The sequence below is a fragment of the Brettanomyces bruxellensis genome, chromosome 3, assembly GCF_011074885.1.
Source record: "Brettanomyces bruxellensis chromosome 3, complete sequence".
In the NCBI taxonomy this organism is placed as follows: Eukaryota; Fungi; Ascomycota; class Pichiomycetes; order Pichiales; family Pichiaceae; genus Brettanomyces; species Brettanomyces bruxellensis.
Genome location: NC_054684.1, coordinates 350,672 through 369,156, shown reverse-complemented (window position 1 = coordinate 369,156; position 18,485 = coordinate 350,672). Strand labels below are relative to the sequence as shown.

The 18,485-nt window shown below is 38.9% G+C and overlaps 9 protein-coding genes across 9 annotated transcripts; 5 read left to right on the top strand and 4 right to left on the bottom strand.

Annotated features, from left to right (window-relative positions):
* Window positions 1-47: 47 nt before the first annotated feature.
* BRETT_000144 (uncharacterized protein) lies at window positions 48-1,796 on the bottom strand (the record flags this gene model as incomplete). The annotated part of the gene is made up of 2 exons (XM_041278716.1): window positions 48-869; window positions 1,248-1,796. The coding sequence occupies 2 exons, from the start codon at window positions 1,794-1,796 to the stop codon at window positions 48-50; spliced, it is 1,371 nt and encodes a 456-aa protein (XP_041134911.1).
* A 354-nt stretch (window positions 1,797-2,150) lies between these two features.
* BRETT_000143 (uncharacterized protein) lies at window positions 2,151-3,677 on the top strand (the record flags this gene model as incomplete). The annotated part of the gene is made up of 1 exon (XM_041278715.1): window positions 2,151-3,677. The coding sequence occupies one exon, from the start codon at window positions 2,151-2,153 to the stop codon at window positions 3,675-3,677; it is 1,527 nt and encodes a 508-aa protein (XP_041134910.1).
* Window positions 3,678-3,799: 122 nt separating this feature from the next.
* On the bottom strand, window positions 3,800-5,626 carry BRETT_000142 (uncharacterized protein; the record flags this gene model as incomplete). Its single annotated transcript, XM_041278714.1, has 1 exon — window positions 3,800-5,626. One exon carries the CDS (start codon window positions 5,624-5,626, stop codon window positions 3,800-3,802), a length of 1,827 nt encoding a protein of 608 aa, XP_041134909.1.
* A 456-nt stretch (window positions 5,627-6,082) lies between these two features.
* BRETT_000141 (uncharacterized protein) lies at window positions 6,083-8,095 on the top strand (the record flags this gene model as incomplete). The annotated part of the gene is made up of 1 exon (XM_041278713.1): window positions 6,083-8,095. The coding sequence occupies one exon, from the start codon at window positions 6,083-6,085 to the stop codon at window positions 8,093-8,095; it is 2,013 nt and encodes a 670-aa protein (XP_041134908.1).
* Window positions 8,096-8,382: 287 nt separating this feature from the next.
* Window positions 8,383-9,024, top strand: BRETT_000140 (uncharacterized protein; the record flags this gene model as incomplete). The annotated part of the gene is made up of 1 exon (XM_041278712.1): window positions 8,383-9,024. One exon carries the CDS (start codon window positions 8,383-8,385, stop codon window positions 9,022-9,024), a length of 642 nt encoding a protein of 213 aa, XP_041134907.1.
* A 319-nt stretch (window positions 9,025-9,343) lies between these two features.
* On the top strand, window positions 9,344-10,648 carry BRETT_000139 (uncharacterized protein; the record flags this gene model as incomplete). The annotated part of the gene is made up of 1 exon (XM_041278711.1): window positions 9,344-10,648. The coding sequence occupies one exon, from the start codon at window positions 9,344-9,346 to the stop codon at window positions 10,646-10,648; it is 1,305 nt and encodes a 434-aa protein (XP_041134906.1).
* An 87-nt stretch (window positions 10,649-10,735) lies between these two features.
* BRETT_000138 (uncharacterized protein) lies at window positions 10,736-12,529 on the bottom strand (the record flags this gene model as incomplete). Its single annotated transcript, XM_041278710.1, has 1 exon — window positions 10,736-12,529. The coding sequence occupies one exon, from the start codon at window positions 12,527-12,529 to the stop codon at window positions 10,736-10,738; it is 1,794 nt and encodes a 597-aa protein (XP_041134905.1).
* Window positions 12,530-13,022: 493 nt separating this feature from the next.
* Window positions 13,023-14,153, bottom strand: BRETT_000137 (uncharacterized protein; the record flags this gene model as incomplete). Its single annotated transcript, XM_041278709.1, has 1 exon — window positions 13,023-14,153. The coding sequence occupies one exon, from the start codon at window positions 14,151-14,153 to the stop codon at window positions 13,023-13,025; it is 1,131 nt and encodes a 376-aa protein (XP_041134904.1).
* Window positions 14,154-15,505: 1,352 nt separating this feature from the next.
* Window positions 15,506-18,322, top strand: BRETT_000136 (uncharacterized protein; the record flags this gene model as incomplete). Its single annotated transcript, XM_041278708.1, has 1 exon — window positions 15,506-18,322. The coding sequence occupies one exon, from the start codon at window positions 15,506-15,508 to the stop codon at window positions 18,320-18,322; it is 2,817 nt and encodes a 938-aa protein (XP_041134903.1).
* Window positions 18,323-18,485: the final 163 nt, after the last annotated feature.

The window sequence follows — 18,485 nt, the reverse complement described above, 5'->3', positions numbered from 1 at the left end:
TTAATCACAACAACCCGTATTCGCATAAATGCCACCTCTCAAACACGTCAGCTTAGTTTCTTGGTGCTCTTGGTGCCCCCATTGCCCGCCAATAGCCGCTGCTTATCAGCCTCACCCAAATACTCAACCCTCTCCCGACTTTGATTCATCTGATTCAAGTACGTAATTCCAGCCACGCACTCAATCCGATCAATCAACAAGTTAAACGGACCAAAGATCTTATCGGAGATGGAAAGCCCGACACTTTTCACCCGATCCCGCTCAAACTCCCCGTAGTACTGTATTTGCACCTGTCCCCGATTCGTCAGGACTAGATCATCAATGTTCACAAAAAGATCCTCCCACTGTATTTCTTGATCCTGCCTCGACAAAGGCTCCTCCTCGTTGTCAAACATGTTGGTCAAAAGTCGGTGCTGAAATAGATCAGTCCTCGACATGGTGTCCGACTGCACATTAAGCATAAACTTTCTGTTTGGCGTGAGGTTTGCAACCCGCAGATGAATAACCTGGAATGGTGTAAAGTCCCACCAAAAATTTGTTTGCTTCTTGAACCAGTAGAAGGGCTTAAACTGTGCATTGGGCTTCGGATTCCTGTTTTTCGTCTTGAACATGGCCCACCCGGATTGTTTCACATTCGGATTGCTTGCCGGCAAGGTTTGGTTCAAATTTCCGTGGAATTGAGCCACCAAACGTCCATCCTCAAGTCTGTATGGATCAACGTATGCCGTGGAATAGCCTCCAAGAACAGAATCAGATGTGGTCTGTATCTTACTGAAAGTCTTTAGATTGGAAAAATCAAGCAAGCTCAGTTGCGTGGGAGTTGGTGGCGCAACCACCTGCTTTTTTAAAAATGTCCAGATTTTACTCAACTTGAAATGATGGGCAACTATTATTTGCCCGTAACCTATGGATATCTTTCCATATTATAGAACATCCTTTTATAAACAGTGGCTATACCTCGCAACAAGAAAACTATCTTTTTTGTGGCCTTTTTTTCAGAAACCTCACATGCATGCAAATTCCAGCTCGCGCTTACTTCTTCTGCTAATAAAGGACTTGGGCAGACCAAAACAGATCATAATGGGCAAAGGAAAATCGTAATAGACAAAGAAAATAGAAAACATTACAAGATAAGTGAAACTCTAAGGTTATATTGAAATCGTATATCAGCTTATTATCATCATCATCATTATTATATTGCCTACTGGTCATCTCACCAAGCGGTTCAAAAAATTATAGCAATAAACTTCAATCCTGTTAAGCAATGCCGCAAACTTTCCTGTCGAAGTTGGTGCAGTAGACAATCTGAATCTAGAGTTGTACTTCGATTGCCGAACCATTTGCTTGAAAAAAGAAAGCATGATTAACAAGAAATAAAACCTGAAAACAGTTGTCAAGAGTGTAAGTATCACAGTCATAAACAATTCATAACTTTCCGAGGCCGACTGCGAACTCAAATCTTCGGACACACGTTTCACAAGCCGAACAACCTCCGCAGCGACCTCTTCATCGTTAGTCTTGTCAGATGATGAAGTATCACTGGAGCCTTCGGATGCGTTTGTTTCGTTTTTAAACCAGAACCAAACAAAATAGGCCGTAAATATGCATCCTGCAAAAGTATCTATAAAATATATCATGGCAACCAAAGAAAAAGTGTTGATGTTTGGATGGTGGACAGAACGGAAGCCAACTAGGAAAAATACCAATACCACAGTAGAGGTTAGAAAATAGAACCATTGCATGAAGTTGATTGGATGACCTGTTAGGAGAGAGAGCAGCCCATATGGGCCACACATCTTGTTAATTATTCCATAAAGAAGTGTAAGCTCAACACCCACATAGAGTGGAAGAAAGCCAAGAAATTTCTAGTTTTGAATGTTAGTCGAGATATTGCATCAAATGAAGATCTAGTAAGGCACGTACGGAAGGAAGAATTCTTGACAACCCCATTGTATCACTTGCTTGTTAAATTTATGTTTAGATGACTTATGGTTTGTTATTAAGAGTTTGAATTTCGGTCAGGAATAAAATCGGGGTTCGTAAAACCAGATCACAGACCAGGGATGAGCTGAAATATATAGCATACGCTAAAAAAAAAAAAAAAAGTACAATGATATGCAATCGGAATAAAATTTTCAGGACTTCCGAACATGGTCAACTTTGGATTCAACACACAGACAACAGCACCAAAGCAAATACCATTGAAGAAACAGAGTCTGGACACAATGACAGACGCAAATGAGAGCTACGAAAGCTCTGATGAAGAATTTTCGGAGACGGAAAATGCCCTGAATACCGTTTTAGACACTGGTAATAGAACTCACGCATATGGTAATCACACTCAGAACATCCATGAGAGCGCAGATATATTAGACAGATATGCCGATAAAATAAACGTGGATCAGTATTTAGGTGGATCGCATAGAATAACAAGAGATCGCTCAGAGAGGGCGACGGTTGATCAGGTGCTTGATCCCAGAACTCTTCGATTTCTTTCAAAACTCTTTAAAAATGGAACAATAACTAAGATAAATGGTTGTATATCCACGGGAAAAGAGGCCAATGTTTATCACGCAGAAAATTCCACGACAGGAAAGCAATATGCAATTAAGATCTACAAAACGTCTATCTTGGTGTTTAAAGATAGAGAGAGATACGTGGATGGAGAATTCCGCTTTAGAGGAACTAAGAACCAGTCAAATCCAAGAAAAATGGTCCGTACATGGGCAGAAAAAGAGTTCAGAAACTTGAAGAGACTTCACTCAAGTGGCATCCCGTCACCTGAACCTGTCGATTTAAAGTCACACGTTCTTGTAATGGAATACCTTTCAGAGGATGGTGGTGGACCTTCGCCGCGCTTAAAAGACTATCCGTTTGCAGATATAGATGAGGTGGCTGAATTTTACCAAAGACTTGTGGTCGATATGAGGCTGATGTTTCAGAAGTGTCGTTTGGTTCATGCAGATCTCAGTGAATATAACACCATAGTGCATGACAAAGAGCTCTACATTTTTGACGTTTCTCAGAGTGTTGAGCCTGAACATCCCATGGCCATGGACTTCTTGAGGATGGATATCAAGAATGTGAATGACTTTTTTTCCAGAGTGAAGAAGATTAATGTTTACCCTGAGCGATTGATTTTTAAGTTTATAATTGATCCGTGGTCACAAATGGATCCCAGCGGTGAAATACCAAAAGAGGATAATAAACATCTGCGGAAACAGCTAAATGAGATTCCATTGAAGACTGTTGACGATGTTGAGCAAAACCAGAAGGATGAAGTGTTCCGGTCATTACATCTCGTCACATCCTTGCGTGGATTAGAGGAGAGGGACTTTAAAAGATTTAGCGAAGGACATGTTGATACATTAACAGATTTGGTAGCTCCCGATGTTTTGCGTACTTTGGACTGTACAGTTCCAAGGGATCAGGAAGAAGGACGCGAAATTCAGGATGATGATAAGAATACAACCAGCAGCGATTATGATTCGGACTCGTGTGATAATGAAGAGAAGGAAGAAAGTAAAATACCCAAGCTAAAAAGATTTGAAGATAAAGAGGAGAAGCGAAGAAGAAAGAAGGCGGCCAAGGAAAAGAATAGAGAAAGAAGGAAGACTAAAATGAATAAAAATGTGAAGAAACGGTTGGTTAAAAAATCGCACAGGCATAAAAGCTGATCCAATATAGTCATTTCAATCCTAGAGTAATACACACATAATATATTTACACTTGTACAAGCATTCTTTGCCTTCTCTCAGTAAGTGAAACGTAAATTGTTTATCGAAATTATTGATGGCATCTACATACTACCCCCATATTGATTCTTACCAACAAGACCTGCCATTTCCAAAAGTGCTCGACCATCATCCCATGTCACACTGTTGAGTTGCTTTCTTGATGCAGCTTCACGATTTTCCCAGTCCCATCTCTTTTTCTGTTCTTCAAGCTCACTTTCAGAGCCACATCCCCATACTTCGATATTAGTAACATGGAAAAATACTTCATACTCGGGAGTATTTTCCCGTAATAAATAACAAGAACCTCTTTCAAATGTTCCTGGTACAGAAAGATGCCTAAAGTTTCCATATTCCAAGCCACTGTCTAACGTTAACGAGACCTCTCCAGGTCGATAAAAAGCCACCGAATTTTTAACTAAAGGAGGTTGCGATCCAAATCCAACTCCTCCACCGACGTTTGAAAAGTATGCAAAGTTGTCCTTTACACCTGAAGATCGACAAATTATTTGCCTTTGGGCCATCTGTAGTATATATGAAGAATTGTCTCCAAAGCACACTTTGTTGCTAATTTTCCAAGGTTTCTTAGTATAAACCGCAAACAATACTTCATGTTCACGTTCAAAGTCATCATTCTTTGGTAGTGAGAGGTCATCTGTTGGATAAAACTTTGGAAATTCCCTTTCAAAAGCGCTTGTCATACCAGACGAACAACTAGCATCATAATGACCTGTACGCAATTTTTGAGATTCATGAGATGTTTTACCTTTGATTAGCATGACAGTAGGTGCCATCCACTTGAAAATCCTATTCTCCAAAGCGCTAATAGAAAAGCCATCGTTTGAGGCTATATACATTTTCTGTAGTCCGAAATAAACATTATCTGCCGGTAATACAGTTGCCAACTGTGCCAATCGTGGCCTATCTAATATTCTCGAAAGATTTTGAGCACCCAATAGTGGTTCCACACCGTTAAGCTTGTCATAAAAAAGTGAATCTAGTACATGGCAAAATGGTTCTAGCAAATAGGGGAAAGTGACAGCTTGTGGTTTCTCAGGATTACATATCAAGTCCACGAATTGTCTTCCACAGATATCTTTTTCATTATAATTATTGGCTGATAATGATAGGTCACAGGATCTAAGAATGCACAAAGCAGTATCATGAAATAAACCCCACAATTTGCCATCTTTCAAATTATAAAGCTTCGAGAGTGGAAGCGACTTATTTTGGCCCAAGACTATTGTTGAAAGGAGAAGGCATAGTTGAATAATCGAGAGTAATTTGCTTGCCGACACATTAGTAGAATTGATATGGCACTCCACAGAATGTAGTAGTTGCTGAAATTCAGACCACATGACACTGTTACCAATAACAGGGATTTCTATGATATCACTTGTGGTTGAATCCACGATACCAGTATGTGAATCCTGCAAAATGTCGAAACGATCTGTCGAAAAACAGAGAATAACGATTTCGATTTTAAGTCTCCTGTTCCCAATTAATTTTAAAGACTTCTCAGGGTTCAAAATTGCAGCTGCTTTAAGAATACCGAAAACAGAAATCAAATCTGTTTCGGAAAAACCTGAGCAATCTGAGGAAAAAAAGTATGAAAGTTGTCTTATGATAGTGAACACAATTTCCCCTATCATAGAATCACTTGGAATTCCAATGGTCTCTAAAAGCTTCGCTTTGGAAATATTGGTGTTGGAAGTTAATTTGGGAAGACCAAGATTCTTCTTAAGGCATAATAGTTCTATAGGACTATACAACTTTCTGACGTTTGAATTAAAGAGATTTGGTAATTCCAATAGGCGAGCATGCTTTGTTTTTGTATTGTCATCGTTTGCTAACTTCGGTGAAGTTTGAGCATTGCTGAATGTTTGGCCCATTTTAATAGCGCCAATTGCCAATGCATCCAATCCGATAAAGGACAGCTGATTATCGGATACAAATGTATTGCATCAATAAACACTTTGGTATCAATACAAATTATTGAATAGCGGAAAAGGATATTATTTTGCAAAATTATGGACCGATTTAAAGGTACAAAGATTATATTCTGTAATCATTTATAAATGATGCATCTGACTTGTGCTGACCATGCTTATTAACAGAAAAAAATAGTAATTGTATGAGCAGCTGAGATAGTTTCGGAGTTCCTTAAAATTAAAACAACATCCTTACACAAATTATAAGTCAAAATTTTTCATGTAATAAAGTTCAAGTTTCATACATCTAACATGAAGATAAAACCCAGTCGAAGCTGCTTGGTACTATGATTGCTCGCCCACACAGTAAATATTTCTTGAGATTAAAAACAGGAGCAGAAAGAATTTAAGGGGAAAATGCCATCTAAAGGGAATAAAAAGAAGGGTTCGAATGAATTTGAGTCTTCGGACCCAAGATTTGCGCAAATATACAGTGATCCTAGATTTAGAGCTCCTAAAAGTAGAGACTTGAAGGTTCAGTTGGATGATCGTTTCACTAAAGAAGATCTTAAACTAGGAAAATCGTCTGCCAAGGTTGATAAATACGGCAGAGCGATCAATAAGGCTACCGATGGCGAGGGAAATGAAACGCAAGCTTTCGATAAGCTTTATTCCACAAAGAGTAATGAGAAAGCAGAGGAAAAGGGAGGTGAAGAAGAAGATCAAGAAGAAAGTGAACAGGAGGATGAAACTGATATAATGGCAAGAGCAAGGGGTTTGGTCTCTGCCGAGGAATCAAGCGAATCAGAAAGTAGTGAGTCAGATAGCGATGAGAAAGTTGTGCAGTCAAACGATGACGATAAGGACGTTTTCGAAGAGGTTGAGGAGGAAGAAAGTATTCCTGAAGGTGAACCCACCAAAAGAATTGCTGCCGTGAATCTTGACTGGGATCACATAACATCCAAAGATCTCTTTGCCACATTTTCAGGGTTTGTTCCTGCAGGTCGGAAAATTTTAAATATTTCCATTTATCCTTCGGAGTTTGGTAAAATAAAGATGCAAGAGGAGGAAACACAGGGACCGTCAAAGGAAATATTTAAAGGTGAAAAGAAGAAAATTGATAGTGATAATGAAGATGATGCCCAGGAAGATGAAGATGACGACGGTGAATTGGATATTAGAAAAGCTGCTAAAGAGTTGTACACGGAGGACGAAGGACTGGACTACAATTCAAAAGCCTTAAGGAAATACCAGCTGCAGCGACTTAGATACTACTATGCGATTGTGGTGTGCGATAGTGTTGAGTGTGCAAAGAGTATATATACAAACTGTGACGGTACGGAGTATGAATCCACCGCAAACACGTTTGACCTTAGATATGTCCCCGAAGGTATGGAATTTTCCGAATCTGAACCAAGAGATAGCTGTGATACGGTGCCTTTAGGATATCAACCCACCGACTTTGCCACTGATGCTCTCCGAAGCTCAAAGGTGAAATTGACATGGGATGAAACTCCCGCTCAACGAATCGAGATGACAACACGTGCTTTCAGCCAAAAGGAAATTGATGATATGGATTTCCAGGCATATTTGGCATCTGACAGTAGTGATAGTGAGGATGATGCTTCAAAGGTTGAAGACTTGAAAGCAAAATTTAAGAATCTTTTGCACAACGGAGAAACCGATGCATTCGGTAAGGGTGATGATTCCGATGCTAGTGATATTGACATGGAGGTGACTTTCACTCCTGGACTAAGTGGTGCTAAGGAATCTGCAGATAAGGGAGAAGAGGAGGAGGAGACTACAGTGGAAAGATACAGAAATAAGGAGAAGGAGAGAAAGAAGAAGAGAAAAGAAAAGATCAAGGAGCTCAAGAAGAAGGAAAGAGAGGAGAGGAAGGAGAAGCATTTAAAGAAGGGCAATAGGTATATGAAGGATGCGGGCGAGAAAAATGCCTCAGATAGTGTGACTGAAGAAAAGGAAGGCAGACAGCATTTCAAAATGAAGGATATTATGAAGGCCGAAAAGTTAAAGCACAAGAAGAAGAAAAACAGAAAGCAGAGAAAGGAGGAAAACGAACTTCAGAATATCGACGAAGATATCAAGCTTGATGAAGGGGATACGAGATTCAATGAAATATTCGAGAGTCATGAGTATGCTATAGATCCAACCAATCCAGAGTTTAAGAAGACAACTGTGATGGAAAAGTTGATACGGCAGGGACAAAAAAGAGCTAAGGAAAACAACTTAAAAAAGAATGGTGATACTAAGAGAAAGAAGCATCCAAGAGACGAGGATAAAGAAGAAATTAAAGCTTTAGTGAAGGATGTGAAGAAACTCAAGAATAATGGTAGCAATGGTGATAGAAAAGAGGTTCACAAGCATTCTCATAAGCATCATAATCATCATCGTCATCATAATAATGAGTAGGGGAATAATACAACGAATAGATTTATAGAAACCAATGTTGATTCGTAGAATATAGGTACTTTTTTTAAAAAAATTACACCGGTCGTCGTACCTTTACGTCATCGGGAATTGCCTATTATTAGTACGAAATCACTTTTTTATCCCTCATCTGAATATGTTTTTTTTCCCCCCTCTCTTCTGTGAGTACTCAATAAATTGAGAACAGTGAAAGGACAACGAAGCCAACACCTGCATTTTTTCATGCTAAGCTGGTGCAATTGACTTGTGTTCATAGTTTAGGACTAATTATGAAACTAGATACTACATTATTCTTGCTTCTAGCATCGGTAGCTAATTGCTTGCATTTCTATGTGCAGACCGATGAAACAAAATGCTTCTACGAGGATTTACCAAAAGACACTATTGTTGTTGGTAAATATGAAGCATTAGAATACGACACGCAGAACAAAGATTACGTGAAATCCGAGCATTTGCAAGTGGAAATTACTGTGGATGAGACATTTGATAATAATCACAGAGTTGTGTCTCAAAAGAATTCACCAATTGGTCAGTTTACGTTTACATCACTTGATTCGGGTGAGCATAGATTCTGTATTACCCCTAGACATACAAATTGGAGTAAGCGTAGCAAACACAGGATATATTTGGATCTGGCCGTTGGAGATGCCAAACCTTTGGTCGATTCGAGAAGGGATGAGGATGTGAATTACTTAACCATGAAGACTAATGTGTTGGTTGAGAGGCTTCTGAAGATCAGAAGGGAGCAAAGTCTTTTCAGGGTTAAGGAAGCCGCATTCAGGGATATCTCTGAATCTGTTAACTACAACAGTGTCAAATGGACTTGCATTCAGGTCGTTGTACTTGTTGCTATTGGATTCTGGCAGGTATCTTACCTAAAGAGTTACTTTGTTAAGCAAAAGGTCGTTTAAACACCTTTGATAATGATGGCATGATGAGGTACTGAGGGGACCGTGAATAGAGAGGTTGGATGTTACATAATATTGTGTAAATATTTGTGAATAAATTGACACACATCAGTAAGCTGACGACTGACTGACTGTCTATCATTGCTCTTCATCTAGCATAATAAAATTTTTTTTTTTCTCCATTTTTCAATCCCCGTAGTTTTTCACTTTGATCCGTATTCGTCGTATAAAGCCTGGCCCAAGCGTTTTTCATCGATGTACAGTTAACATAAATCTGAGATAAGCCTGGTCATCGAATATTGTGTAAATAAGGTTTGCCATGATGACAGTGAACAAGGAGGCAGAACTTAGAAGAGAGATCGAAGCTTTAAAGAAGGAAAACAAGGAGCTAAAGGCTCAAAAACTGAATGACAATAAGAAAAGTGTGTGTGCTCTATCCTTAGAAGAATACCGTCGTTATGGTCGTCAAATGCAAGTTCCTGAATTTGGAGGTTTATCCTCACAGCTTAAGCTGAAGAATTCAAAAATTTTGGTTATCGGAGCTGGAGGATTGGGGTCTCCAGCTTTGTTGTACCTTGCAGCGGCCGGTGTCGGAAAAATTGGTATCGTTGATAATGATGTGGTGGATAGAACGAACTTGCACAGACAAATAATTCACGATACATCTACTTTGAATCTGAATAAGGCAGAGTCGGCCAGGATAAAAATGAGATTGTTAAATTCAAATATCGAGGTTGTTACATACCCTGTGGCCCTGACTAACTTGAACAGCTTTCAGATAGTAGAGCCTTATGATCTTGTTCTGGACTGTACTGATACACCAGCCAGCAGGTACCTCATAAATGATACCTGCGTTCTTTTAGGAAAGACGATCATATCAGGTTCTGGCCTTAGAACTGAAGGGCAGCTTACTATCTTGAACTTTCACAAACAAGGGCCATGTTATAGATGCTTTTACCCCACCCCACCTCCTCCAAATACTGTCACATCATGCTCAAACGGTGGAGTCATTGGACCGTGTATTGGAGTATTAGGTACAATGATGGCTGTGGAGGCATTAAAGTGTGTGGTTGGCTTTTATACACAGGAAAACTTCCATCCATTCCTTACGCTTTACTCGGGATTTGCTCCAGGTCAGAAGCTACGGACTTTCAGGATGCGCTCACGGATGCCAAAGTGTAAGGTCTGTAACCCAGATGTTCGTGAAATCACCAGAGAGAAAATAGAGCAAGGTGTCATAGATTATAAAGGATGGTGTGGGGCTATGAATTACAATGTGTTGAACCCACAAACCCAACGAATAACAGCAAAGCAGTTATCTAAGGTTGATTTCTCGGATGTGGAGCATCTAAACCCTTTGCTAGATGTGAGGCCTCGTATTCAGTACGATATTTCCCATATTGATGGTTCAATCAACATTCCATACGATGATCTTTCGAGGTCGAAAAGTGTGTTGGAGGGTTTGGATCCACACAAGAAAACATATGTGATATGCCGCTTTGGTAACGACTCTCAACTAAGCACAAAGATCCTGCTGGAACGTAACTTCGAAGATGTTAAGGATGTCATAGGAGGTCTCGATTTGTGGAAAAAGGATGTTAATGCAGACTTTCCATCTTACTGGTAGAAGGTTTAAACTTTCGAAATACATTAAACTATAATACAATGGATACAATTATGTGATTTAAATATCCTGATGGTTCCCAGATATGGTCTATTTATACTCTTGTATCACGTCTTGTAGCTTCTCCACTATTAATAGGCCATTAGCATAGCAGGAGAATATAATATTGTTCATATCCGGACGGTCCATGATTGAACAGGATGTTACTGTAAGAGAATTCTCGTATGGATGATATTCTGTGGTGGGCTCGTCAGTCCTATCCAGCGAATAACCAATGTTTAATTGAAATTGGTCACCTCCCTCACGAATCGTGGACAATTTGTATATCCTCAAACTAGCAGCATTTTCGCTTTTCAATGGCTGACCTACATGGTTGCAAAAATTTAATAATCTAACATTTCCATTGGAACAGCCTGCAATAACCAACGGTGAATAGTCAGAGCAGCATACCGATTGAGGTGGTTCATCATAAACTCGAATTTTCAATGATGTGGATGAATCCCTAACCGTACTGTATTTCAATGTTCTTGTACCATCGGCATAGATGAATCCATTAATAATAGAGGAATAACACACATTCGAAACTGGAATTCTGAACTTGGGTCCTTCTATCACTCTCGCCGGATCATTCAAATCTAATAAAAGTACATTTAAATCCCCACTTGATAAAAAAATGTTGTCAGAGCGAGGCTTGCAAGGCTCTGGGCCATACAAGTCGGAACCATAGTCCGATTGAACTGCTAATACTGAGGGAACGTGAAGCGGCAGAATATACAAAGGTTGATTTGTATCAGTTATGTCAAATTCAGCGACACATCCCTCACTCGTTCCAACGAGTATGGTATGTCTGGAAGTCCACGAACAACATAATATCTTCAATGATAGATCTTTTTCTGTGAAGCATAGAGTGATCGAAGGTTTCACAAGTCTTGAATATCGAGGACCTTTTAGAAATGCTTCGTCGACCTTAACAACAAATGCGGTTCCATCGGAATTCACACAGGCGATAAGACTAGACTCGGGGTCAGAACTTAGAAGTTGCTTCATCTCAATTATGGCTCCATATTCTGTAAGTATGTTTTTCACTGGCTGTAATAATTGTTCGTCCGTATCATATCTATACACTATCAAGGTAGAATCAAAAGAATCAAAGTCGGAAAGGGATAAACTTTTGAGATCTGTCGACGACAATTTTGATGGAACAGTTTGCTTTGTTGGCATCACAGATACAAATAGATAGCAAATGTTTGACTTGTCGGACGAAAGCCTTTTGTCAAACCAAACCGAGGTAATCGGTAGTCCTCCACAATTTAGAACACAGCCAGTTCTCATGTTTTCATCCTTTGGAAACTTCAGACTTGAATTTCTTGTAAGCTTGACTAACGAATTTGTATTCACACGAAGATCAAACGTGCTTGATAACGGAACTTTCGATTGAAATGTTGAAGCCTCAAGAGACTCCTCCACACAATTGGATATTGAATCCGGAAAAGAAGGAAAAGCGTTGTATTTTCTACCAGAAGTTTCCTTGATATCTGGAGAAAAAAAATTGGTGAAACCGAAGGAGCTGGCTTTGAACTTTGCTTTGTACTGTTTTGTCATGCCATTGAAGTGCATAAACTTCACCTCGGGATTATACGAGTTATGTGATCCATTTGATGTTGTCGAGTGCCATGGATTGTAAGAAAGCAATTGTGGTGTTGAAAAATACTCCTGTTCAATTTTTTCCTTCAAATCAGCTGTCAACTCAGGGCTTTCTTTGTTTTTAGTGCTCACCGTTCGCTTATGTGTATCCATCGAATCAGTATATTCGTCATCATCACTCGTAGATGTTTTTTTCTGTTTACGGGGCCTTCCCCTTTTACGGATCCCGTTTGCAGTCATTACCAGGTATGTTTATTCTTGATATTAAGTAGTAATAAAAGAGCAAATTGTATTTGTTGTTTATTATACCTGTATCCAAGTAATATATTTTCATAACGCGAATGATTTAAGGGCACGAAGATAGAAAAAACGTCGTGCACCGTCCGACGCGGTTCAAACTTTTTTTGGCTGCTATCTTCAGAACCCAGGATTTCAGTTCATTAAGTAGTCCCTACTTTAAGTTCTTTTTTGATTGTAATGGAAAGAGGTACAACTTTTAAAAGCAATTATCGACAAAATTGAATACATAATTTTGGTATATGAGTAACCTTGTATTGGAAATAAAGAAGAAAATGGTATACATCAGAGTCGTGAACTTATAAGTTTATATTCATGTTATTCAGTTAATGAATCGATCTTTTCGAAGCAAAACTATACTGCTTACAAAGAAATATCGCAAAAACTAACGACAACTTTACAATTAGACAAGTATTCAAAAAGGAGGCGAGTTCTCTTATTTAGTTTCTTTTAAAGCATGGTCCAGATCTGATATCAAATCATTGGCATCCTCAACACCACAGCTAACACGTAACAATGTTAAGCGAGCATATGGATCGCTCAAAGCCCTCCATTCAATCAAAGACTCGACACCGCCAAGTGATGTTGAATGCTGGAAGTACTTCAATTTTGAAGGAAGATGCTTAGCCTGGTCAGGAGTCTGTAGCTCTATGGCAAAGACAGGTGAATGGCCACCTTTCATCTGCTTCTTTACAAAGTCATCTTTCTGAAGACTTGAGTGGTGGATAATCTTTAATGCTGGATATTCGGCCCTATGCTCATCCAAGTATTTGACAATCTTTTCGGCATTCGAGCTTTGCTTTTCGATTCTCATCTGATATGTTCTCAATGATCTGATGAGAAGGAAAGACTCCAAGTTACCGATGTTCGTACCCAAAAAGACCCTATCGTTGACAAGTTTAGTCTTCACTTGGGGATCTTTGGTCACCAAGACACCAGCAAGAAGATCTGAATGGCCTCCGAAGTATTTGGTTGCGGCATGCATGACCATATCAACACCAAATTCCCATGGGTCCTGAAGTGGGGGTGGTGCAAAGGTGGAATCGCATATCACGTATGCACCTATTTCATGTGCCTTCTTGACATAATAAGAAAGATCATGCACTTTGGAATATGGGTTCTCTGGAGTTTCAATGTGGATAACGTCACCTTTGGAAAGTTTATCCAATTCGTTCAATCCGACCTGCTTAACGCCATAGTTTCTCGTCAATATGTCCAAGATGCCATGAACACCATGATAACCATCGCCAATTGCAACTGTCTTCGGATTGAAGTAGGTAACTGCAGCATAGAATGCAGAAAGTCCTGAATTATACACAACTGCGTGTCCTCCGATCAGATCACCCAAAATGGCTTCGCACTTACTGGAGTTGGGATGCGAAAGTCGAGAATACAAAGGACGGCCGGTGGTTAATGTAGATGGATCAACATCCTTCGACAGAACAAAATCGTCGGGATCATCTGGATATCTAAAAGTTGTAGCGACGTTAATAGGTTGAACAACATCGTTAACCCTGTCCATGGTATCCCTATCGGAATTCAAGAGTCTGGTTGATAATCCTGCCATTTCTAAAAAAATCAATGTCTAAATAAAACTGCTTTAGAGTTCAAGAAGTAAACTTTCCCAATTAAAGCTAGGGATTTAAAGAAAAAAGACATAAGATGTGACTTGGATGAAAACAGAAAATGACCCCGTATATAATTGAACTTGTTATGACTGAAAGGTTGGTGCATGTTCGGACGAAAAACAATCCGGATAAAGCCACAAAAAATGCGAGAGTTTTTGAGCCCATGATGCAAGACCCCGACCATTGTTACGCTTTAATTCAATAGTTTCTTCTCCACCGATAATTATGTGCGAAAGCTGTGGCTTTTTTTTGACATGTGCTATTCTGCATATTTCTAAAATATATCGTGCAACAGCTTTTTCTCTGCTTTCGTCCCACTATTACATGACATGGAAATTTATTCGAGTAATGAAAACAATTTTAGTACTTACTATCTTATTTGTACGTACAGAGGTTTAACTCCTCAAAATCGTGAAGTTTTGTAACCTTAAGTATTTAGTAAAGTTTAAGAAAGAATACCACAATGAATTTATAAGAATACAAAGGGCATGTAATAGATTCGTCGACAGTCGCGTCTACATAAATATTTCCTGCCTTGTTTATGCCAATAAAACCCCACTAATAAGGATTAGAGACGCTTAAACATGTGTGCTTTCCCCTTTTTGCTTAGTTCATTGTGCTTTCTTCTTTACTTCTTTTACTTTTATACTTTTTGGCATTAAAAGCACACAATATAATGGCTGACGAGAAATTTCATAGAGTAATTGGCATTACCCTCAGAATCAAATCAAATTAAATATTTGCACATATGCTAGGCATTGTTTAAAGTTCCAAATTTATTTTCTTTCAAGCTCATAATATAGTAAATATGATTAATGACTTTTACCGTTAGGATTGTGATCAACATAATTTACTTTTCAAAAGTTCAATCGGTATTATCGATCAAACCTTTACTCTTTTTCAAATCTCCCAAGGTGTTGTTTCGTCAATGAAAGTCCCGAGGAAAATGCAAAGCCTACAATATCCTTTTAAGATAGAAACATCAGCTCAAAATGGTTATGATTTGTACTATAATGCTTTCACACTCTCTTTCGGTTTGTTTCCGACGTATTTTTAGTGGAATGTTTAATTAAATCCCTGATTAAAATTTGAACATATACTTTTTTGCTACCGTGAGGAAGGTCGTATTGGGAACAATAAAAGTTAAATTTTTCACCTTAAGAAAAAAATTTATTCTTAAGATAAAGTTCAAATTGATGTAGATGGACCCAACACGATTTTTATATTTCAACTTTCACAATTTGAACAGTAACGATTCATAACATTGAAAAAGAAAAGCTTCAGAAAGAAAATGGGGCGAAAAAACAAGTCAAAGTCAAAATCTCACAGATCAAGGGCAGATTATCGCCAACGGGCAATGAATGCCTATGAGCAGGCTACGATAGAAGAGGAAAAGACGTCTAAAGGAAGAGGTGATAAATTTAGTGATACAGATGAAAGTGAGGATGATAACGTGCAAACAAAGTATGAAGATACAATCATTGATGCACGAGCCCTTTTGAAAGAAGGAAAATTGGAGGGTATAAGTAAGGATGATTTTGAGGACGAAGAAATTGATTCAGATGAAGCATTCGGAACTGATGAGGAATATGAGGATGAGATTTTGGATAATGGGGAATTTTCAGAAGATTTAGATGATGAGGAGAACCTTCAATACGATCATGTGAATAAGGATGAACTTCTTCCTTTATCGGCAATTTGGGAGGAGGACGATAAAGAGCTGGTTAAAGAAAAAGTTACGGACAAGATGAAAAAAAGAATCGAAGATGGAGGGAAGCAAGAAGACATTATACTAGATGAGAACATTAGTAGCAGTGAAGATGAGAGTGAAATTGATTCATATAATAGTTCTTCTTCAGAAGAAGCGGAAGACCAAGAGGAAGAAAATCCATTTGATGAAATTGATGAGACGGCAGAAGACACCAAGCCGTTGAAAAGCGTTATATCAAAGTTGGAAAAAGCGGCTCCAAAGGAGGGAAAGAAATTATCTTCATTGGTTAACGATACATCCAAGGACAGTCAGTATAGTCTTCCAACTACCGGAACATCTATAAGTTTTGCAGATATGCTTGCGGGTGTTAGCGAGGCCAAAGACCAAACACTTTTAATAAATACAGAAACTCCTCAAGAAGGAAAAGAAGAATCGGACATCAAGAATGGAGAAACTGATAATGGTGCGTTTGCAATTCCGCTTCCCCAGAGCATAGAAAAGAGACAGGAAAGAAAAGCAGCTTATGATATTCAAAAAGAGGAAGTGAATAAGTGGAGGGATACAGTAGAAGAGAACAGACGAGCAAGAGTACTTGATTTTAGTCGTAAACCACTGAAACACAACACACCATCTTCATTTTCGCCAATAAGTGCACCTTTGAACAAGCTTGAGACAAAACTTGAACAAGTGATAAAGGCATCAAACTCTGAGAGCAAGAAAACAGAAGATGTGTTTGAAAAGATTGAAACCGCAAAAATATCCAAGGCCGACTTGATAAAGCGTACAAATGAGCTCAGGCTGATGAGGGAATTGATGTACAGAGGTCAGAAAGATTCTAAAAGATTAAAGAGAATCAAGTCGAAGGCGTACAGAAGAATCATGAAAAAGGAAAGGTTGAAGAACAAGAGATTGGCAGAGGAGGCAGAGGGCATAACAGAAGATGCCGAGGAGGATGCCTACGAAAGAGCAAAAGAAAGAATGACGTTAAAACATAAGAACAATTCATCCTGGGCCAGGAAGATGATAAAGAGCGGCATGTCAAAAGATTCGGAAAGCCGTGAGGAAATGGAGGAAATGATGAGGAGAGAAGCCTCTTTGCGTAAAAAGCAACTTGGCCAGAGGGATAACGGAGATAGTGATGATGAGAGAAATCTTTCCGATTTAGAGCGGGATATCCAGGAAGGGGAAGAAGCATCCGAAGAGAAATCTTCATTAGGCAAAGGCATTATGAATATGGACTTTATGAAGGCTGCTGAGAAAAAGGAAAAACTTCGTAACTTGCAAGAAATTGAGGAACTTAGAAATATACAGGAAGGTGGAGCCACCATGGTATTTAAAGAAAAAGCAAATGCGGTGAATGTGAATCTTAATTCTGGACGCCGGATCTATACTCCTCAAGCGGCTGTTGCTGCTGAACATTTAAACAAGGAAATGGAAAAGGTGGCAAAGGAAGTTGAAGATGATGAATTGCGTGATCTTGACCATAGGCTACAGAAGAATGTTTCTGCGCAAAATCTCAAGCTTAAGCAAACGAGGCGTCAAAAAGGGGCAAATGATGTAACGCAAGAAGCCGATGTTCATAAATCTGAGAATCAGAATCAATCAGATTCAAACGATGAGTTCAATCCATGGATGGATGCTGAGGAGGATATTACAGATAAGACGGGGCATCATTCTTCGAAAATACAGGTAGTGGATAAGAATTCCAGTAAGACTGTCAAGGCAGCGGCTAAAATTGAAAAGAAGAGGCTAAAGGAAATGGAAAGAAGAAAGAGGAAGAGTCATGAGGATACGAGTGCCGATGTACAGATTGCTGACAAGTCGACCATTAAGATTGTAGGTTTTAAAAAGAGGAAGACATCTGATGATGATGATGATGACAAGTTGCACACATTCAAGCAAAAGGATCTTATCAGGGATGCTTTTGCAGGTGATGATGTAATAGAAGAAGAGTTCGAAGCGGAGAAAAAAGAAGTGGAGGATTTGGAGGATGATAAGGAAGTGGTGGAGGATACCTTACCGGGTTGGGGTTCATGGACCGGTGATGATGAAAGCACAAATAAGAACAATAGAGGAAAGGGTAAAAAAGGAAGGTGGGGAAAGAGAGAGCCAAAGACCACAATTGTTGAAGGAGTTGTATCCAGAAATAAAAGGAAGGACAAAGATAGAAAGAATGTGATTATAAATGAACGTGTGAACAAGAAAAACGAGAAATATTTGGCTGATAAGGTTCCTTATCCGTATAAAACTTGGGCACAATACGAAAGATCTTTGAGAACACCTCTTGGTCAGGACTGGAATTCCAAGAGTACATATAGGAAGATCAACACTCCAGCTGTTATTACCAAGTTTGGTGATGTGATTAACCCATTAAAGATGCCAACTAAAAAGGAATGATTATTTTCTAATACATTTAATTGTATCATTTTTATAAATAGGAGTTTGAATGTCTCTTGATAACGTTTACATGTTGTACTGGTAGCATTATTTTATTTAAATAACAAAAATAGTACCGAGACGCGCGATGGTTAAAATGTTTGTTTCTATTTATTTTTTCCTT